Source organism: Aythya marila (assembly GCF_965140915.1).
Source record: "Aythya marila genome assembly, chromosome: 30".
Classification (NCBI taxonomy): domain Eukaryota; kingdom Metazoa; phylum Chordata; class Aves; order Anseriformes; family Anatidae; genus Aythya; species Aythya marila.
In genome coordinates, this window is record NC_139071.1 from 1,270,944 (window position 1) to 1,291,135 (window position 20,192).

General features: G+C 65.6%; 4 protein-coding genes across 10 annotated transcripts; 2 read left to right on the plus strand and 2 right to left on the minus strand.

The window, feature by feature from the left end:
- Positions 1–233: 233 nt before the first annotated feature.
- On the plus strand, positions 234–1,424 carry DDIT3 (DNA damage inducible transcript 3; the record flags this gene model as incomplete). Its single annotated transcript, XM_082781424.1, has 4 exons — positions 234–312; positions 594–641; positions 756–920; positions 1,011–1,424. The coding sequence occupies exons 3-4, from the start codon at positions 780–782 to the stop codon at positions 1,422–1,424; spliced, it is 555 nt and encodes a 184-aa protein (XP_082637550.1). The 5' UTR covers positions 234–312; positions 594–641; positions 756–779.
- Positions 1,425–1,669: 245 nt separating this feature from the next.
- MARS1 (methionyl-tRNA synthetase 1) lies at positions 1,670–7,257 on the minus strand (the record flags this gene model as incomplete). 3 transcript variants are annotated; one of them, XM_082781385.1, is made up of 22 exons in its annotated part: positions 7,101–7,257; positions 6,881–6,971; positions 6,704–6,782; positions 6,467–6,601; positions 6,232–6,307; positions 5,975–6,147; positions 5,742–5,854; positions 5,480–5,596; positions 4,675–4,878; positions 4,316–4,517; positions 4,140–4,214; positions 3,886–4,056; positions 3,711–3,806; positions 3,509–3,626; positions 3,072–3,285; positions 2,869–3,000; positions 2,669–2,773; positions 2,410–2,593; positions 2,239–2,310; positions 2,121–2,147; positions 1,903–2,016; positions 1,670–1,822 (listed from the first exon to the last, which is right to left on the minus strand). In XM_082781385.1, exons 1-22 carry the CDS (start codon positions 7,201–7,203, stop codon positions 1,670–1,672), a joined length of 2,754 nt encoding a protein of 917 aa, XP_082637511.1. In that variant the 5' UTR covers positions 7,204–7,257. The 3 variants fall into 3 exon arrangements, with proteins under 3 accessions (XP_082637511.1, XP_082637509.1, XP_082637510.1); XM_082781383.1 differs by having other exon boundaries at positions 6,881–7,252; XM_082781384.1 differs by lacking the exon at positions 2,121–2,147 and having other exon boundaries at positions 6,881–7,250.
- A 1,193-nt stretch (positions 7,258–8,450) lies between these two features.
- On the plus strand, positions 8,451–15,600 carry ARHGAP9 (Rho GTPase activating protein 9). Its single transcript, XM_082781392.1, has 18 exons — positions 8,451–8,661; positions 9,426–9,756; positions 9,929–10,122; positions 10,792–11,016; positions 11,485–11,565; positions 11,714–11,824; positions 11,908–11,969; positions 12,530–12,617; positions 12,756–12,851; positions 13,103–13,201; positions 13,284–13,407; positions 13,490–13,603; positions 13,970–14,068; positions 14,150–14,227; positions 14,359–14,412; positions 14,505–14,639; positions 14,720–14,825; positions 15,097–15,600. Exons 2-18 carry the CDS (start codon positions 9,456–9,458, stop codon positions 15,275–15,277), a joined length of 2,148 nt encoding a protein of 715 aa, XP_082637518.1. The 5' UTR covers positions 8,451–8,661; positions 9,426–9,455; the 3' UTR covers positions 15,278–15,600.
- Positions 15,601–15,962: 362 nt separating this feature from the next.
- Positions 15,963–19,995, minus strand: LOC309888822 (uncharacterized protein). Of its 5 annotated transcripts, none has more exons than XM_082781420.1 (3): positions 19,849–19,995; positions 19,339–19,434; positions 15,963–17,141 (listed from the first exon to the last, which is right to left on the minus strand). In XM_082781420.1, exons 2-3 carry the CDS (start codon positions 19,409–19,411, stop codon positions 16,579–16,581), a joined length of 636 nt encoding a protein of 211 aa, XP_082637546.1. In that variant the 5' UTR covers positions 19,412–19,434; positions 19,849–19,995; the 3' UTR covers positions 15,963–16,578. The 5 variants fall into 5 exon arrangements, with proteins under 5 accessions (XP_082637546.1, XP_082637543.1, XP_082637542.1 ...); XM_082781417.1 differs by having other exon boundaries at positions 19,339–19,431; positions 19,845–19,995; XM_082781416.1 differs by having other exon boundaries at positions 19,845–19,995.
- Between the last annotated feature and the right edge of the window lie 197 nt (positions 19,996–20,192).

Sequence of the window (20,192 nt, forward strand, 5' to 3'; positions counted from 1 at the left end):
GGCGGGGCAGAGCGCGCCCTGTTTCCAGCCGTTGCATCACCCCCCCACGTGACCCACCGCGGGGCGCGTGACCGCCGGGCGAGGGGGCCGCGCGCCCCCCTCCTCCCTCTCCCATTGGCTCGCTCTTCCCGCCCCTCCGGCCGCCGCGGGCGCCCATTGGACGGGGCTGACGCAAGCCTTGCGTCATGCGAGGGCTTAAAAGGAGCGGCGGGGGCGGGCGGCGGCACTGCGGGAGCGGGGAAGATGCGGATGAGGATGGGCCGGGGGCAGCGCGCGGGACGGAGCCGTGGGGAGCCGGGGCCGCGCAGGAAGGTGCGGGGGAACCCCGCGGGGCTGCCCGGTCCCGTCCGGTGTGGTTCGGTCCCGAGGGGTCCGGTCCCGAAGCACCGGTGGCTTTGGGGGGCGGGGGGCCGGGGCCTAGGCCTTGCCCCCGGGGTGAGGCGGGAGGGAGGCCCGGCTGTGGTACCGGGGGGGAGGGGGGGCTCCGTGTACACCCCCGGGGAGCTGGGGGGTGGGCTGGGGGCTCCGGGATTGTCCCCAAAGCCGTGGGAGGGGGGCACAGCGCGTCTGATCCCGCTCCTCTTGCTCCTCAGGCATCACGGAGAAAGTGCATCCTGGTGGATCACCACACCTGAGAGCAGGTAAGGGGGAGCCTCACCCTGCGTGCGGGGGGGGCTGGGGGAGAAGCCCTGCTCCCCAGGAGCGGTTTTGTGGTGTCAGGGGTCCTGACTGCACTTATTTCCCTTTCCCTGCAGCCCCAGGCTGGCCTGCAGGTGACGATGGCAGCTGAGGGGCTGCCTGTGGCAGGGCCCACTGGTGGCCTGCCTGGCTGGGAGCTTGAGGCCTGGTACCAGGACCTGCAGGAGATGCTGGCAGCAGCGGAGCCCACGGGCCTTCCAGCACCGTGGGGGGCTGAACAGGTGAGCAGAGGGGCTGGGGATGCTCTGGGGGGAGAGATGGGTCAGGGGGTGTCTGTCATCTGGGACTGGCTCCTTCTTTTTTCCCTGTAGGAAGGGCCATCAGAGACAGCCCCCCTGTGGGGCCCGGAGGGGACTGGCAGCGTTCTAGAGAGTTGTGAGCTGGATGCTGCCCTGACTGCAGAGCTGCAGGAGCTGCTGGGACCACACAGTGCAGCGGGCACTGAGGCAGTGCAGCCACCGGACCCTGCTCTCTGCAGGAGCTCCCCCACTCCCGTGGGCACCGAGGATGAGCAGGCGGGGCACAAGGCGAAGAGGAAGAGGGGCAGTGGTGTGACAGCAAACAAGGCGCTGGCCAAGAACCGGGAGCTGAGCAACGAGCAGCGGGTGCTGGAGCTGACAGCCCGCAACGAGCAGCTCCGGGAGGAGATCCGGCGGCTCAGTGCTGAGGTGGAGAACACCCGGAGAGCGCTCATCAACCGCATAGTGAACCTCCGCCAGACCTAGCTGCTGACACGGCCTTGTAGGCACCGGGACCAGGACTCTGCTGTCCCCGATGGACTTGGGGGGCAGCCATGAACTGGAGGGGCGCTGCCCACCTGGCACAGACTGATGCCATGGGGAAGGCATAGCTTCCAGACACTGTACAGTTCTTGCATTTTATTACACGCATGTAACCATCAGCACAGTTCAGTCTGGTCTCTTTGTAGCTCCAGGGCTGCAGCTGTCCCGTGATACAGGGAAGCCAGGTGCTATTTCTTCCGTTTCCCCTTCGGTACAAGCACTTCGGGACTTTTGCCCTCTGCTAGTGCCAGCTGTTTCTTCAGTTCCAGCAGTTTGGCCACCTCAGCATCAATCTCTGCCTTCTCTGCCTTGTTGGCCTTCAGCTGCCGCACGTGGTTGCCCTGGGGAAGGCCGGGGGTGAGGGCTGTGAGGCCAGGGAGAGGGGAAAAGGGTTGAGATGGGGCAGCTTCTATGCACTCACCTGCTTGGCTACCTGTTCTGTCAGCTCCTGGATCAGCTGGGGGTCACCTGGAGCCACAACAGGCCCAGAGGCTGGAGCTGGAACAGGGGCTGAGGCTGGAGGGGTTGGCTTAGCCTGTGGAAGGACAGAAGGGGGTGGTGTAGGGTCCAGAAACAGAGCTATGCATCCATGCACCCCCTGCATGCTGGGGAAGAGTTACAGCAGCACCAGGGAGTTACCTGACATACTACAGTGAGGTCTTCAGGCTGGGAAAGGAGAGACAGTGAGGAAAGAAGCAGGAGAGATGGAGCAAATAGGAGCTGCCCAAGTCAGAGGAGCGTTAGGGCCCCCACTCACCTGCCCTCCCCCAAATCGTTTGCGGAGGGCTTCAATCTGGTCATTCTCCAGCTTCTGGAAAAGGGGACTCACCTGGAACCGGGGAAAAAGAGGGTTTAGCCCTGCGGGGCTCTGGTTAACCCCCCCCCACCCCACTCATCCCTTGCCCAAGGAGCGCAGCCGGCCGCCTACCGTGCCCACACGGTGCCCAGGGGGCAAGGTGCAGGTGAAGATGTGGCTGAGGACAAAGCACTCTGGGGGGATGCAGAGCTGCCCCTGGATGGCCAGGCTGACGCTGGGCATGTAGGGCTGCACCATGACGGCCAGCAGCGAGGCCATGTTCACTGCCACGCCGGTCACGGTGCCTGCGCGCTGCCTGCCAGGCAGAAACCCCTCTGTCAGCACTAATTCCTGAGCCCTGGCAGCCCCCCTGCTCCTAACCTCTTCCTACCTGTCTTCCTCGTTGCCCTTAATCCTCTTCCAGGGCTCGTTGACCTGGATGTACTGATTGCCGTGGCGGGAGATGCTGAGGATGCAGCGCAGGGCGTCGCGAATTCTTGGGGGGGGGGAGGGCAGAGAGGGGTTGAGTGCCTGCTCAGATTTCACCCCCACCTCCCTGAACTGCCCGGCCCTGAGATTTCAGCCACGCACCGGACTTTCTCCAGCAGCTGGTGGTACTGGCGCAGCTCCAGGGTGACCCGAGCCAGCAGCCTCTTGTCATCTGCTGTCAGGATCATGTCGGGGACGACGCCACCAAAGAACTTGCAGACAAACATTCCAGCTCTGGGGACGGAGGGGCAGGCGTGAGCAGAGACTGGAGCTGGAGGTGCTCCACCCTCCCCACTGTGCCTCGCCTGTTGATGAAGTTCCCCAGGTTGTTGAGCAGCTCTGAGTTGTTCTTGAGCATGAGGTCGCTCCAGGAGAAGGCGCTGTCCTGCCCCTCGGGCCGCAGGTACAGCAGGTAGAAGCGCCAGATGTCGGCTGGGATGCCCGTGTCCTTGGCCATGTCCCCGAACACCCCCACGCCTCTGCTCTTGGAGAATTTCCCATCCTCGTAGTTCAGGTACTCTGGGGAGGGCAGAGACATCACCGTGGGACTCAGGCAGGGAACGGTCCCACAACACAGAGGGCACGGCCATATAGTCGTAGCTCCACGCTCTGCTCACGGGGGTTTTCCAAATCAAAGTAGGGAAATGTTTTTGTTTTGTGCCCGCGTGGGGCTGACGGGACTGCTCCCAGGACTGAGGGAAAGCAGAGACCCCCCCAAAATCCCCGGAGAGCCCCCCGGTACCTGTAGCAATGAGGTGGTTCACCAGGGTGTAGTTGTCATCAGCGCCCAGGAGCGAGCAGGGAAAGATGACGCTGTGGAAGGGGACGTTGTCCTTGGCCATGAAGTTGTACAGCTCAACCTGCGAAGCAGGGGGGGGACGTGAGCAGACCCCAGCAGCCCAGTTCTGCCCCAAGCCCAACCCTGCACCTGCCCCAGCTCTTACCTGCTGCGGGTTCTTCCACCACCTCTCCCACTGGTCCGTGTAGTTGGCCGTGATGGACAAGTAGCCGATGGGAGCATCAAACCACACGTAGAACACCTGGGGGGGAAGCAATATCTGAGCAAGGAACGCCCCGGCTGGCCACTGGAGGACACCCTGTGGCTGAGGAGCCCCCCACCTTGTCACGGAAACCATTGAGAGGCACGGGCGTGCCCCACTTCAGGTCACGGGTGATGCAGCGGGGCTTGAGCCCGTCCCGGATCCAGGAGCGAGTGATGTAGCGAGCGTTGGCTGTCCAGTCCCCGGTGCTCCAGGAGTGCTCCAGCCACGGTTCCAGCTGCTCCTCCAGCTGTTGGCAGCACACCGGGATGGGAAGCGGTGCCAGGGGGGGTCCTGTCCCCTCCCCAGCCCCCCAGGGAGAGGGAAGCTTACCTTGGGAAGGTCTAGGAAGAGGTGCTGGGTGGGCTTTACCACAGGGACGCCCCTGCAAAGCTTGCACTGGGGCCTCTGTTGGGAAGAAAAACAGAAAAACGCGGCTTGGATAGAGCCCAGGACACAGCTGGGGTCCCAGGCAAAGCAACGGGCCTCCCAGAGGGATCCCATCCCACCTTCAGTTCCACGGCGTTGATGAGTTTGCCACATTTATCACACTGGTCCCCCCGCGCCTCCTCGTAGCTGCAGAAGGGGCAGATGCCCTCCACAAAGCGGTCAGCCAGGAAGCGCTGGCAGCCCTCGCACTGCAGCTGCTCCACGGTGTCTTGCAGCAGGAAGCCACGGGCCAGCAGGCGCTGAAAGATGTCCTGGGCAATCCTACAAAAGTCCAGAAAAAGGAACAGAGCAGTCACAAATCAGCCAGAAGACACGCAAGAGCCCGAGAACACCCTCAGCCAGGCTCACTGGGGTTCCCCCAAAATCCACAGCACCAAAACCACCCTCCCACGAAGCCCTGGGCCACGCAGCGGCTCACGTGGTCTGGTGAGGCGTGGTGGTGCGGCCAAAGTAGTCGAAGGAGATGTGGAACCAGCGGTAGATGTCAGCGTGGATGGCGTTGTACTTGTCACAGATCTCCCGAGGAGTCAGCCCCTCTTCCACCGCCTTGGTCTCCGTGGCCGTGCCGTACTCGTCCGTGCCGCACACGTACAGCGTGTTCCAGTTCCGCAGGCGACAGTACCTGCGGGCAGAGGGCTTTGACACCTGTGCAGGTGCTGGGGGCTGCCCCCTCCACCTCCCCCAATGAACCTCTGGCACCAGGGAGCTTCCACCGGCCAGAATCTGATCATAGAATATCCCGAGTTGGAAGGGACCCGTAAGGATCATCAAGTCCAACTCCTGGCACCGCACAGGTCTACCCAAAAGTTTAGACCCGGTGACTAAGCGCACAGTCCAATCGCTTCTTAAATTCAGACAGGCTCGGTGCAGTGACTGCTTCACTGGGGAGCCTGTTCCAGTGTGCAACCACCCTCTCGGTGAAGAACCTCTTCCTGATGTTCAGCCTGAACCTCCCCTGCCTCAGCTTAATGCCATTCCCGTGGGTCCTACCACTGGTCTTACAGAGAACAGGTCGCCTGCATCATCCACTCCCCCTCGCAAGGAAGTTGTAGACCGTGATGAGGTCCCCCCTCAGCCTCCTCTTCTCCAGGCTGAACAGGCCCAGTGCCCTCAGCCGCTCCTCATACCTCTTCCCCTCTAGGCCCTTCACCATTTTTGTCTCCCTCCTCTGGAACTCTCCACCAGTTTCACGTCCTTCTCGTGCTGTGGTGCCCAGAACTCACCTAGCGAAGGTGTCAGCGCTGAGAACGCAGCCGATGATATTCCCGAGGTGAGGCACATTGTTCACGTAGGGCAGGGCGCTGGTGATCAGGACGTTCCTCATGCCCTCCACAGGCAACCTGGCACAGACAGGAGCAGTTATTGCAAACACAAAGGGCAACGAGGCCAGCTCACCTCGCAGCAACACAGCATCAGCCTGCAACCCCCTTCCAGCTCGCCCAGGTGTCCGCAACAGCCCAAACCTTGCATCAGTTTGGGACTCACACAGGTTTCTGTGGCTGCCAGGGCTTGGGCAGTGCCGCAGCACCACGGGCCCAGGCGTCTGCAGCAGCTGTGATTTCCTCCTCTGTCAGGGCCCGCTCGGAAGCTTCTTCCTCCTGTGGGGAAAACAGCGAGGGGTCAGCAGGTCCCAGCGGGGGGCTGCGTGATTATTGCCATCAGTCTCAAGGGGAAACCTGTTCCTGTGTCGTGGCTGAGCAAGGCGGGCAGGGTTGTACCTCAGGCTCGTTGCTGGTGGCTCTCTCCATGGCCAGGCAAGGTGGAGGCTGCTTCTGCAGGTAGGACTTGAACTCCAGGAGCCCCTTGGGCATCAGCACGGAGTCAGCAGCTTTCCTGCAGGCCTCCGAGAGCGTCATGGTCTGGAACCAGGTTCTCAGCGCTTGCAGCTCGTCTTGGGGAGGAGACAGTAGGCGGTTCTTATAGTTGTGGGGACACAGGAAATATCCCCCTCCTGACACACTGATTTCCCTCTTACTTGACAGGCTGGCCTCATCCTGGAGCACAGGGAACAGGGCTCCCCACACAACCACATCAGCTACCGACTGCGTATCCTGGGCCAGAAAAGCAGCGTCAAGCCTTGAGACAGCCCCAGCCCAGGCACGGGGCTCTGCCTCAGGGAACACAGGAGGGCACACAGCTCCCTGGGGAAAGGGCTGCCCTCCAAATCCCACCCTGAGAGCAGGATTCCCCCACGCTGGGGTCCCACTTACCCCGGCGAGGTAGGCAGTGCCTCTCCCGGACAAACTCTGCTCGATGTAAGCCAGCAGCTTTCCCAGCTGCCCTGCCGCCTCCAGCCCCTTCTTGCCATGGACCAGCTGCGCGTACAGGGCCGCCGCCACCACCGGCTGGAAGGAGCAGAGGGCGGAACAGGACAGGGCGGGGGTCAGGCAGGCGAGGCCACGACCCCGACCCCTTCACCGTGTCCCAGCAGCGCCTCAGCCACCCACCTGCAGCTCCGTGGCCTCCCACTCCAGCCACTGGTTGGTGAGGTCGGTCGGCTCCTGCCCGCCGGCCAGGAACAAATACCTGCAAGAGGGGGGAGAGGAGGGGCAGGGGCAGCGCTGCGGCTCCGTCCCCGGTCCCCACTCGGTGTCCCGGTGCCCCGCAGCCCCTCCGGTACTCACTGGCAGATGGCGTTGGGGGAGAAGAGGACGGCGCCGCTGTCCAGCTGCAGGGCGGGCACCCACGGCGAGCACAGCGGCGACAGGGGCTGCTCTGGGGGGGTGGGGGGGGGGCGGACAGGCCGTGAGGCGTGGGGGGGGCACGGGGGGGGCTCCCGGTGCCCCGGGTCCCCCCCTCCCGGTGCTGCCGGTCCCCCCCCAACCCTCACAGCAAAGGCCTGACCTGCCGGGGGGGTCCAGCACAGCCGCACCGGGGCGGCGGCGAACTCGGCGGCCGCCACCACCTTCAGCGCCGCGGGGCCGCCCGCCGCCACCTGCAACCGCATCGCCGCTGATGCAACCGGGGCGGGAGGGCGACGGCTTCCGGGACGGGGCGTCCGGTTCGGCCCGGAACTACAACTCCCATAATGCCCCGCGCGAGGAGCTTCCGACACGGGGCGTCCTGGTTTATTAGAACTACAACTCCCATAATGCTCCGCGCGGGGAGCTTCCGACATAGGCAGTCCCCGTTTAGTAGAACTACAACTCCCACAATGCTCCGCGCGGGCTCGCCCAAGCTCTCGCGAGAGCCTCCTCGCGGCGCAGCCCGCCGGCCGGCGTTGCCATGGCAACCGAGCGCGGCCGCTGCGGCTCCGCTGCCGTCGGGGCACGGGGCGGTGACGTCACGGAGAGGAGCTGCGGGCCGCCCCCCCCCCCCCCCCCCCTCCCACGGGGGGCAGCCGCCGGCACCGGGCGCGTTCCCGGGAGCGCAGCCGGAGCCCTGACCTCGGACCGAGAACGGCCCGCGGGCGTCAGAGTGCCCCGTCCCGCCCCGTCTGGTCCCGTCTAGTCCCGTCCGGTCCCGTCTGGATCCGTCCAGCCCAGTCCCGTCTGGTCCCGTCCGTCCAGCCCGGTCCCGTCCCGTCCCGTCCAGCCCCGTTTGGTCCTGTCCCGTCCCGTCTTGTCCCGTCCAGCCCCGTCCCGTTTGGTCCCGTCAAGCCCGGTCCCGTCCCGTTTGGTTCCGTCTGGTTCCGTACAGTCTCGTCCCGTCCCGTCCAGCCCCGTCCCGTCCCATCCTGTCCCGTCCCTCCTCGTCGGGTCCCGTCCGGCCCCGTCCCACCCGTCCAGTCCCGTCCAGTCCCGTCCAGCCCCGTCCTGTCCCGTCCTGTCCCGTCCTGTCCCGACCCGTCCCCTCCAGCCCCGTCCCGTCCGGTCCCGTCCCGTTCGGTCCTGTTCCGCTCCATCCAGCCCCGTCCAGCCCCCTCCAGCCCCGTCCCACCCGTCCCGTCCCGCCCCGCCTCGCAGCACGCCCCGCGTCACCGCCGCTGCCCCCCCCCCCCCGGCAGGTGCAGATCCCGGGGGGAGCCGTCGGGGGGGCCGCACCGGGGGCTCCGTGCAAATGCAGCCCGGCTTCACCCCCCCCCGGTCCCAATCCCGGTCCCAATCCCGGTGCCGGTCCCGGTCCCGGTCCCCGGGCCGCCGCCGTGCAGGGGGGGGAGCGAAGGGAAGCGGGGGCGGGCGGCGGGGATCGGGCTGGGGTCCTCCCCCGGAACAGGGCCGGTTTTGCCACCGGGGCGGTGCGAGCACCCCGGGGCTGGTTGCCACCGGGGCTCGGCCCCACGGGTGTCGCCCCCTCTGCTTAACGGGTGGGCAGAGCCGAAAGGCTTTTGGGGTCGAGTGGGGCTGGGGGGGGGCGGGTGGGGGGACGCCCGGTTCCTCTGCCCGTGCCCCGCGTCCGTCCCCGGCACCCCCGTGACCCGGCGTCGGGTCCTGCCCGCTGGCTCCATGGCAGAACCCCAAAGATGGTGAGTGGGACCCCAACAGGGCCGGGAGCTGCTGAACTGTGGGGTTGGGGGTCCGGAAGCACGGCTGTGGGGTTGGAGGGTCTTTGGGATGGGGAGCGGGGAACCGGGAAAGCGGCAGGGCCGTGGGTGAGGAGCGGGGGCCGTGACACTGTGGGGCTGTGGGATGAGGAACGGGGGACGCGTGGGGAGTTTTGGGGCCGTGGGACCGTGGGAGATGGGCGCTGGGGAACCTGGGGCCGAGACCACCCCGGGAAATGCCCCCCAACCCCATAGCGTGCGGTGCGAGGAAGCCGCAGCCTCGCTGCTTCCTGCTGCAGAAACTGCTGCGTTTCCGTCAGGTCCCCGAGCGCCAGCCAACCCCATACCCCCAGCACCCCCCGCACCCCCAGCCAACCCCACACCACAGCCCCCTCGCTTCCCCTCGCTGCCCCCCACACCGAGGTTCAGACGCCGGCTCCCTCGGCATCAGGAACCGGGGCAGCGCACAGATCCCTGCACTGCTCACGGCTGGGCCTGCCACGGGGCACTGCTGTGACTGGGGGGGGGGAAATCCACGATAGTGGGGTACGGGGTGCACGTGTGCCATCGCGGTGGTGGCAGGGTACAGCCTGGCCTCGGGGCTCGGTGTTCCCCGGAGACCCCAGACCCTACAGACAGGGTCCCCGCTGCTGCCCCACCGCCAATCCCTTTTGCACCACAACGCGGAGCCGCGCCGGCTATGGGGGTGCGGGGCACATCTGACCCCCCGACGTCGCGCCCTACAGATGGCCGGGGCTCCGGCGTCCTGAGCCAGGATGCTGGCGGGGAGGTGGCGGCTGGAGGGGCGGCGGTGGCGGCGTGCTGAGCCGGCCGTGGTGCTGCGCGCCCTCTACGACTACGCCTACTGTGCCGAGGACGGGCGGCGCGTGGCCATGGCCGCGGGCGAGCAATTCCTGCTGCTCCGCAAGGCCAACGAGGACTGGTGGCAGGTGAGGCGGGCCGGCGAGCCCCGGTGGGCTCGGCCCTTCTTCGTCCCTGCCACCTACGTGGCCGAGCTGGAGCCCGGTGAGGCTGGGAGATGGGACGTGCAGCCCCCGAGCCTGCCGGCGTACACGGGTGAGTGAGGTGGGGATGGGGGGGGCACAGGGAGCAAAGGGCTGGGGGCGTTTGGGGACACTGGGAGCAGAGGGTACAGCACTGGGGGAGACAAAGGTCATGGGGCTGGGGACTTTGCCCCCCCCCCCGAGCATCCTTTTAGGTTGGTGGGTGCCCCGCTCTCTTCCTCCAGGCTTGCTGTCCAAGTACCACTCAGTGGAGAACCTGTGTGGCCCCCCCTCTGCCCCTCCCCGGGAGGCCAGCGGACCCCTGCGCCCCGTGGGCCGCAGCGTCAGCACCAGCCAGCTGGCAGGGGGGGCCCTGCCTGGCCCCCCAGCCCCGCCACCATCCCAATCCCAGCAGGAGCTGCTGGCCCAGGGCACTGGGGTAAGTGGGGAGTGAGGGGGGCTCTCCGAGGGCAGCCCCCAGCCCTGTCCCTCTCGGAGCACCTGCCCCCCTTGTTGCTGCCCCCCCCCCTCCCCCAAAAAAAAAATAAAAAAAAAATCCATGCACCCACCTTCCACACCCCTGCACCTCCTGCCTGCACCCTGAACCTTGCTGGACCGCACCCTACGCATCCCCCCCCCTGCACCCCAGCACCCTCCAACCCCGCCCCCGCTGCCACCGCTTCCTCATCTTGGTGGGGGCAGCGGAGGAAGTGCAGTGGGGGGGGGGGTGTCCGGGGGGGGCCGTGCTGCCCACAGCAGGGCTCAAGGGCCGGGGCTGCGCTGCTGCGGGCATCAGGTGGGAGAGAGGCATCAGGCCTGGGGGGGGGGGGACACAGGGCACAGATGCCAGGGGGGGGGGACACAGCAGGGGAAATGTCTGCGGGGAGGTGATTGCAAAACCCTGACCTGCGCTGGGCATGGTGCAGGTTTTGGGGTGTGATGTGGGGGGCACAGCGTGGGGCTGGGGGCACGGCAGAAGGGCAAGGCGAGGGGGTGCTGCTGCTGCGGGGGGGGGCTCCTGGGGCTGGGGGTGTTGTAGAGGGTTGGGGTGCAAGGGTTAAGCCCCCAGGACAGGGCAAGTGTCAAGGTGAGGGTCTGTTCTGCACAGGTGCCCCTGCCCGGAGCTGGCATGGTGACCCCCCCCATCTACTGCAACTTCGAGGAGCTGCAGCGGGCAGGGGGCCAAGCAGAGCCCCCCGTGCCAGCTGGGGCCCCCCTCCAGGTTTTGGGGGCCTGGGAACGTCACCAGGACCCCAGCACCGGTCGCTGCTTCTTCTACAACCCCCAGACGGGCGTGACCTCCTGGAAACCCCCCCGGCGGCACCGGGAGGCGGTGGGCATGGGGGGCAGCACCCCAAATGGCTGGGTTTACACGCCCCCACCCCTCCGTGCACCCCTACGTGCTCCATTTCCCTACCAGCATCCTTCCCCGTGCCCTCTGTGCCTCCACCAATGCCCACCCATCCTCTTCCATCTCTCCCCCACAATGGTTCCTGTGACCCCCTGATGCTCTCCCATTATCCTATATCCTATATCCTATATCCTACATCCTATATCCTATATCTTATATCCTAAATCCTATATCTTCATTCCCACCCTTCCCCTGTGGCCCCACCACTGCCCCCCGCACCTCTCCCGATGCCTCCCCAAACCCTCTCTGTACCCACCCACATCCCTGGCATGGCCCCACCGTGCTGCTGGCAATTAACACTCGTGTTAATTGCCGTGGGGAGCCCCAGCTCGTGGGTCTCCAGCCGTGCCGTTCCCCGAGGCTGAGCCGTGTCCCCTCCATCGTGCACAGGACCAGAGCCCTGCTGCGGAGCGCCCCAGGAGCCCGGCACACCAGAGCTCCCCGGACAGCGGCGGCACCGTGAGCCACGGGGTGCGGGCACGGGGACGGGGTGGGAGGGGAAGGAGGAGGACGGGGGGCACCGGGCTGGGCAGGGGGGGCGTTGAGGCAGCGTGGATGGGAAACAGGAGCAGCACCGAGCGCCTGGCAGGTATCCGGGGCTCTCACCATCTCCCCGCAGGTGATCCATGGCCAGCCCCGACCCCAGCATACCCAGGAGGATTGCGCAGCCACCTCGCTGCCCCCCCAGGCCCCCGCCAAGCCCCCTCCTTGCAGCCCTGAATTACCCACCGTGAGTTACCCTGGGGCCGGGGGGGCTGGGGGCAGCGGGGGCAGCGGGGGCAGCGCTGACTGCGTGGGGCTGTGCTCCCGCAGGAGGTGCAGAAGGCCGGGCAGCTCAACAGGACCAAGATCGCTGAGGGGGGCAGGAAGCTCAGGTGAGGGCTGGGGTAGGTGGGATGTTGCCCCAGGATGGGGGGGTCCTGCTGGAAGGGGGACTGGGGTTGGGGAGCTCATGGGGTGCTTAATCAGGGGTTAAGGTGGGGTTCACCACAGGGCGGGGGGGCTCTCATTAATTAAGGGGAGGTGTCAGGGCATGGGGGGGCTTTGCCAGGGCAGAGAGGTCCTCTGGTAAAGCAGAAGGGACTGTGCAGGCTTGCAGAGGTCTGTATTAAGATGGGGGGGCTGTGTCAGGCTGTGGGTCCATGCCGGATTTGGGGGGGAGAAGGGATCCCCATTTTGGACTGTGCGAGCTGGGGTGGGGAGTTTATGCCAGGCTGGAGGGGCTGTGCCATACCTGGGGGGTGAGGGGAGGGCTCTACAGCTTCAGGCACGCAATGTCCTGGGCTAAAAAAGGGTGATTTTGGCTGTGCCAGGATGGGGGGGGGGAGAATCTGGGGCAAGAGTGATCAAAGAGCGCCGGAGGCCCTCTACTGGGGCAGGGGGCACCGAGCCTGCCCCCAGCCCTGGTGAGGTGCCCCTCGCCCACTGCCCCCAGGAAGAGCTGGGGGGTCTGCTGGGTGGTGCTGGCCAGGAACAGCCTCGTCTTCTACAAGGAGCCCAAGGGCCCGGCACCCGCCACCTGGGTGAGTTGGGGGCACGGAGGAGCTGGGGGGGGTAGCTGGGGGGCTGCCAAGGCAATGGGAGGCACGGGGGGACAGTGGGGACAGCAGGGGTGGGGGCTGTGGAGACACGGGGTACCCCTGACCCCCCCTGCCCCGCAGTGCCCTGCCAGCAGCCGTCCCGAGAGCAGCGTGGATTTGCGAGGGGCTGCGCTGGACTGGGCCCGCCACCTCTCCAGCAAGAAGAACGTCATCCACGTGAGTGCAGCGGGACCCTAAATGCACAACAGGCTCCCCAAAAGCATCCAGACCTTGCAGCGATGCCCTCTCGGACAAGGGGACCCCTAAAACATGCCCTAGAATGGGCCACGGGTTGCCACTTCAGCCGGGGCCACGGAGACCCCCAATTGGGTTGGGGGCACCCCAGGAGCCCCTGTTTAGGGCAGGGTGGGAGGGTCTGGGGTCCCCTGGGTTCGTTGCCCCTCTCCCACGTCCTGCTACCTCCCCAGCTCCGCACGGTGACAGGTAATGAGTTCCTGCTGCAGTCAGACCACGAGGCCACGATCCACGAGTGGGCCCGGGCTATACGGGACGTAATCCACCGGCTGGTGAGTGCCTTGGGGGACGGGGGCTGCCCGGTGGTCGCCCACAGCTCTGCCTTTCGCTGCTGACCCTCCCCATCACCACCAGGACCTGGAGAACCCCATGGATGTGCCTTTCGGGTGGCTGCGCCACATACCCAGCAGGGACCTGGGGGAGCTCAGCGGGGACGAGGATGAGGCGCCCTGGGTCACCGAGGGGACCAGGTCCCCAGGTAGGGCTGGGGATTGAGGGTGGAAGGCTTAGGGTTAGGGCTCGGGGCTGTGGTGACCCCCCCAGGCCTGCTCTGCCTCCAGGTACTCCCCCTGCTCCTGACAGCTCGGAGAAGAAACGGGTGAAGAGCAGGCTGAGGCGCTTCATCATCAAACGGCCCCCGCTCCAGAGCCTGCAGGAGAAGGGGCTCATTCGAGGTGGGGATCCCCAGCTCTGGGACCTCCCCTAAATCCCACTGCACCCTTGGAACCCCCCAAACCCTTCCACATACCCCCTTTGCACTCGAAAGCGGGAGGCGAGGTTGTAAGAGTGAGATTTGGATGCTGGTTCCCAGTTGTCCCACTGTCCCCATCCCCACCCCAAGTCCCCCTGCCCCCGTCAGTCCCAACTGGACTCAGTGTCTCCCATCCCAGCGCCGCTTTCTGACCCCAGTGACTTACCCCATTCCTGGTGCCCCTCCCTGCCCTTGCTTCTCCCTAATTCCCTGCTTCCCCCCCCCCGGCCCCAGTCCCCAAACCCCATTCCCTCCGCTCCCAGTTTGCCCCAGCACTGCCTTGTCCCAGACCAGGTGTTCGGGTGCCGCCTGGAAGCCCTGTGCCAGCGGGAGAACACCACGGTGCCCCGCTTCGTCCGGCTCTGCGTGGAGGCTGTTGAGGAGCGAGGTCGGTACCCCGGGGGGGCACAGCTCCCCCCCCAGTTAGCACAGGGCCACCTGCTTTGTCTCACCCCATCGTTGTCCCCAGGCCTTGACGTCGATGGGATTTACCGGATCAACGGGAACCTGTCCGTGATCCAGAAGCTGCGCTTTGCCGTCGACCAGGGTGAGGGGATGAGGGGGCACCAGCTGGGCGGGGGCAAGGGGGCTGTGCTGGAGAACACACACACAGACAGGGGGGAGGTGACCGTCCATCCCTGTCCCCCCCACACCCCAAATACCCTTTGATCTCTGCAGAACGAGCTGTGACCTCGGATGGGCGCTACGTCTTCCCCGAGCAGCTGTGCCAAGGTGAGCCGGGGTGGCTGTGCCGAGGTTGCCCTGGTGGTTGCCAAGCCCGTGGTGGCCCAGACGCAGGCTGAGCCTCCCCATTTCCCCCCCAGAGGAGCGGTTCAGCCTGGAGGACCCTGAGTGGAGCGACATCCACGTGGTGACCGGTGCCCTCAAGCTTTTCTTTCGCGAGCTACCCGAACCCCTCGTGCCTTACGAGCTCTTCAACCCCTTCATTGAAGCCATCAGTAAGTGCCTCCCCACAGGGTCCCAAGGCTGTGAGATCTCGGGGGGGGGGCATGATGTCTGACCCCTGTGTCTCCCCCAGAGCTGCCGGACCCCCAGGAGCAGGTGCAGCGGGTGGCTGAGCTGGTGCAGAGCCTGCCCCCCCCCAACTATGCCACCCTGCGCTACCTCGTGGCCCACCTCTGCCGGTAAGGGGGCTGCTGCCGGGCTGGGGGTGGGCTTGGGGATTCCCCACAGAGGGTTCAGGGTATGGGGTGTCTGAAGGTTTGCATTATGAGGATCACAGGGGCTGAGCTGGGGAGGGACGGGGTGGTCCCCATGGGGTGGGATGAGGGATTAGGGCATGCCATCAGAGCGATGGAGCCGTGGTGGACAAGACCCCAAGGACAACAGAGGGAGAATGGGGGGGGCTAGGTGGGCTGCATGAGGCACCTCTCCCTGAATTTCGTGCGTTCCCAGGGTGATGGAGCGGGCAGACGTCAACCTCATGACGCGCCAGAACATCGGCATCGTGTTCGGGCCAACGCTGCTGCGCCCAGAGCGGGAGCCCGGCAGCCTGGCCGTGGGCATGTCCCAGCAGAACCAGGCCGTGGAGCTGCTGCTGGCACACTTCGACCGCATCTTCCCCACCCCTCCTTGAGCCTGATCCCCCCCCCCACCCCAAACCGGGCACAGGTAGCTCAGCTGCCGTTGCCCCTTCCTGCCCTGTGTACCGTGGACTCTGCAGTAAGCAGGCATCTTCCCTGGGACTGCTCGGATCAGGGTTGGGGTCCTGCAGCTCCAGGAGCTGCCCTCTTCCCATTCCTTTCCCAGAGAAGACCCCTGGAGCCCCCTCTTCGTGCTCTAGGGAATACGGCAGCCCCAAACTTCCCTTCCTGCTGCACTCTGCCATGCCCCCTATGCCTCCCCAAGGCTGTTACGACATTGATTCACTTCCACCACTCATTAAAAACGTATCTGTCACCGTCAGACCCACCAGGAGAGTGCCCCGGCCCTGGTGGCTCAGTTACCACCAGGGCAGGGTCAGGCTGTGCCTGGTGTGTGTTCCTCTGGGGGGTGCCTGGGGGGCCAGGGGGCCTGCAGGATGCCGAGTGGCATGGCGTGGTTCTTTGGAAAGAGGGAATGTGCAGAGTCCTGTTGTGTGTGGGGTTGCATAAAGGCTCCCTAAGGGAGTTCAGGTCTTCCCAAAGGCTTCCATTGGGAGCACTTTTTGATGGGAGAAACTGGAAACGTCAGTTTTTGTAGGGTCCTAATTAGGGTAAGGTTTAGTGTTACGTTTAGGATTGTTTGGAAAGAGAGAAAGCAGAGTCCTGTCGTGTGGGAGGTTGCATAAAGGCTCCCAAAGGGAATTCAGGTCTACCCAAAGGCTTCTGATGGGAGCACTTTTTGATGGGAGAAAGTGGCGACGTAGGCATTTTTTAGGATCCTAGTTAAGGTCGAGTGTTATAGTCACATTTATGTTTAGGGTTGTTTGGAAGGAGAGAAGGCGCAGAGTCCTGTTGAGTGTGGGGTTGTGTAAAGGCTCCCCTGGGGAGTTAAGGTGTACCCAAAGGCTTCCATTGGGAGCATTCTTAATGGGAGAACCTGGCAACGTTCGTGTTCCTTAGGGTCCTATTTAGTGTTATGGTGGTGGGGGCTGCACAAAGCGGGGTGGCAGCGGTGGGGGCCCCAAAACCCAGCCCGCACTGCCCGGGGGCACTTGGGGAAGACGTTGGGCGAGTGATTCGGCACCGGGACCTTTTATTGATCCAGGTTGCGGCCCCACAGCGCCTCCTCAGCCTGGCTTTTGAGGCCAGTCCTGGGGATTTTGGGTGCACCAGGGCTGGGCGCATGGGTGCCACACATCCCCAACCCCCATCCCATCCCTTATGGTCCCCATCCTGGCCGAGCATCGGCACCGGTAGCGCCACCGCTCCTCGTCCCCGCGCGCCAGGGTCCCCGTCACGCGGCGTGGAGCTTCTGGTGCCGGCGGAGCTGGGATTTATGGCGAAACCCCTCGCCGCAATCGGGGCAGCCGTGGGGCTTCTCGCCGGTGTGGGTGCGCCGGTGGCGGATGAGGTTGGAGGAGACGCTGAAGCGCTTGCCGCACTCCCCGCAGCGGTAGGGCTTCTCCCCGGTGTGCGTGCGCTGGTGCTGGACGAGCGCCGAGCTCTCGCTGAAGCGTTTGCCGCAGGCCCCGCAGCCGTAGGGCTTCTCGCCGGTGTGGATGCGCCGGTGGGTGGCCAGGTTGGAGTTCTGGCTGAAACCCTTCCCGCAGGCGCCGCAGGTGTAGGGCTTCTCGCCCGTGTGCGTCACCTGGTGCCGCGCCAGGTCCGAGCTGCGGCTGAAGCCCTTGCCGCACTCGCCGCAGATGGTGGGGCGCAGGCGGCCCCCCCGCAGCCCCAGCAGCTCCTCCAGGGGTCCCAAACCCCGCGAGCCCCCCGATGCCTTGCCCCGGGGCCGGGCGGGTGCCTTCCGCCGCCGCCTCGCCGCCGGGCACCCGGGGGTCTCGCTGCCGGGGAGGGCTGCAGGGAGAGCGGAGCTGGGCACCAGTGGGGGCGCGGGGCAGGCGGGGGGCACCACGACCCCTCTGCCCCTTCCCCATCCCTTTTGCACCCTCCTGTTTCTCCATCTGCTCCAGCCCTCTCCCACCTTCTCCGTCCTTTTGTACCTTCTCCAGCCACCGGCCCCTTCCCCATCCTCTTCTTCACCCCCTCTTCATCCTCTCCATCCCCTCCCCAGCCCTCTCCCACCTTCTCCATCCCCTCTTCCCCTTCTCTGTCCCTCTTCCACCTCCTTCATCTCCCCGACCTCTTCCCCAGCCCCTGTCCCTACCCCAGACCTTTTCCATCTGCCCCGTCCCTTTTCCACCTTCTCCACCCCCTTGGCCCCTTCCCATCCCCTTGACCCCTCTCCCATCCCTTTGGGCCCTTCCCATCCCCTCGGTCCCTTCCCCATCCCATTTCCACCTTCTTCACCCCTTCGGTCCCTTCATTCCCCAGCCCCTTTCCAACCTTCTCCACCCCTTTGCACCTTCCCCATCCCCTGACCCCTTCCCCATCCCCTTTCCCCTCCCCTTGACCCTCTCCCCATCTCCTTGACCCCTTCCCCATTTTCTTGACTCCTTTCCCATCCCCTCATCCCCTTCCCCATCCCCTTGACCCCTTTCCCATCCTCTCAGCCCCTTCCCCATCCTATTTCCACTGTCTTCACCCCTTTGGCCTGGCCCCTCCATCCCCCTTCCCACCTTCTCCACCCTTCTTTCCCCTTCCCCACCCCCTCCGTCCCCCCTTCCCTGGCCCCTCTGCCCCCTCCCCACTTTGGGGACAGTGCTGGCACCCCACTGGACACCCCCACCAGCCCCCTGAGGCTGGAATTGGGGTGCAGAGGGTGCCCCCCCCCGGACAGGCCTGGGGTGTGGGACGGGGACAGCGTGTCCCCAGGTGGGGACAGGCGTGGGGGTGGCACCGCCGAGGGGGACCCCGGAGCCCAAATTCCTGGAGTTGGGGTCCCAGGAAACCCCATGGGGCAGGAGCAGGGCTCCGCTGCACCCCAAAATCGGGGCGCCCTGTGCTGCGGGGTTAGGGCACCCCCGTGCCGTAGGGATGGGGCACCCCTGTTCTGATGGGCTGGGGCATCCCCTGCACCCCAGAATTGGGACACCCCCATACCCTGGGATCAGGGCACCCCAGATTTGGGGTATCCCTGTGCCAAGGAATCAGGGCTTCCCCACATCCCAGATTTGGGGTATCCCTGTGCAAAGAGACCGGGACACCCCCATACCCCAGATTTGGGGCATCCCCACGAAATGGGGACGGGGCATCCCCACACCCTGGGTCTGGGGCACCCCCATACCCCATTTTGGGGTATCCCTGTGCCAAGGGACCGAGGAAACCCCTTACCCTAAGATCAGAGCACCCCCATAAAGTGGGATTGGGGCACCCCTGTGCCAAGGAATTGGGGCACCCCCACTGCCTGGGATCAGGGCACCCCCATACCCCAGATTTAGGGTATCCCTGTGCCAAGGGACCAGGACACCCCCACACCCTGGGTCTGGGGCACCCCCATACCCCAGTTTTGGGGTATCCCTGTGCCAAGGAATCAGGGCACCCCAATACTTTGAGATTGGGGCACACCCATACCCCACATTTGGGGTATCCCCATGAAATGGGGACAGGGCATCCCCATACACCAGATTTGGGGTATCCCTGTGCCAAGGGACCGGGACACCCCCATACCTTGGGATCGGGGCACCCCCATACCCCACATTTGGGGTATCCCAATTAAATGGGGACGGGGCATCCCCACACCCTAGGATCGGGACACCCCCATGCTGTGAGACTGGGACATCGCCCTATTATGGGATGGGGGCACCCCTGCCCCCCCCCCCCTGAAACAGGACACCCCCATATTATGGGCTGAGGGTGCCCCCCCAAACCAGGACACCCCCTCACCCTTCGATTGAGCCACCCCAATATTATGGGATGGGGGCACCCCTGCCCTCCTTTTACCCCCCCCCAACGAATCAGAATGCCCCCATATTATGGGATGGCGACACCCCCACGCTGTAGGATCGCAGCATCCCCCTCCCAACCCCCCCCCATCTCCCCCCAACCCCCCCGCTCCCCGCTCACCCGTGCCCCCCCCCCCAATACGGGACCATCCCCACGCTACGGGGGGGGGGGGATTTTGGGGTCGGGGGGCGGGTGGGGGGGGGCTCACCTGCGGCCGTGCCCTCGGGGGTCTCGGGGTCCTGGGGGGGGTCCCGGGCTGACGGCCCCCCCTCGGCGTCCATCACGCTCCGATAGGGAAACGCTGCTGGGGGGGGGGGGGAAACAAGCAAAGAAATGGGGTGGCCGCGGGGGGGGGGAGACCACCGGACCCCCCCCCAAAATACAAACTCATCGTAACCATCGCTGCCCCCCCCCCAAAAAAAAATAAAGACTCACCGGGGCCTGGCGTGGGGGGGGGGGCGGCAGCGGCGGGGCCTCCCGCTCGGCCCCCGCGATGGCGCAGCTCCTGCCCCCCCCTCCCTCACATCGCCCCCCCCCCAAATCAAACCCACCCGGCCGTGGGGACCGGGGGACGGGATCCCCCCAGCCGGGGGGGGGGCGGGGACAAAGGGGGGACCCCAATGGGGGGGTGAATGGGGGGAGATGGGGACCCCCCCCCCGGGTGGGATGGATGTGGGGGGGTGCAGGGGGTGCTGGGGGGGGGTCTGCACCCACCCACCCCCCCGTGTCTGCAGCTGGATGGGGCTGGTGGGGGTGTCCCAGTGTGTCCCAGTGAACCCAGTGCTTTCCAGTACATCCAGTGTGTCCCAGTGTGTTCCAGTACATCCAGTGCCTCCCACTACATCCAGCGTGTCCCAGTGCTTTCCAGTACATCCAGTGCACCCAGTGCCTCCCAGTACATCCAGTGCCTCCCACTACATCCAGCGTGTCCCAGTGCTTCCCAGTACATCCAGTGTGTCCCAGTGTGTTCCAGTACATCCAGTGCTTTCCAGTACATCCAGCGTGTCCCAGTGCATCCCTGTATATACTCAGTGCTCCCAGTGTGTCCCAGTGTACCCAGTG

What these genes read in the sequence shown, in the direction of transcription:
- ARHGAP9 (XM_082781392.1), top strand. Translation starts at nt 9,456, where the DNA reads ATGCTGGCGGGGAGGTGGCGGCTGGAGGGGCGGCGGTGGCGGCGTGCT. An exon ending in TGCTGGCCCAGGGCACTGGG is followed by an intron (nt 10,123 to 10,791) that starts GTAAGTGGGGAG and finishes TGTTCTGCACAG; the next exon opens with GTGCCCCTGCCCGGAGCTGG. An exon ending in CTCGTGGCCCACCTCTGCCG is followed by an intron (nt 14,826 to 15,096) that starts GTAAGGGGGCTG and finishes GTGCGTTCCCAG; the next exon opens with GGTGATGGAGCGGGCAGACG.
- LOC309888822 (XM_082781416.1), bottom strand. Translation starts at nt 19,926, where the DNA reads ATGTACTGGAAAGCACTGGGTTCACTGGGACACACTGGGACACCCCCA. An exon ending in CTGCAGACACGGGGGGGTGG is followed by an intron (nt 19,435 to 19,844) that starts GTGGGTGCAGAC and finishes CCCCCCCCCCAG; the next exon opens with CAGCGTTTCCCTATCGGAGC. An exon ending in CCCCGAGGGCACGGCCGCAG is followed by an intron (nt 17,142 to 19,338) that starts GTGAGCCCCCCC and finishes CTCTCCCTGCAG; the next exon opens with CCCTCCCCGGCAGCGAGACC.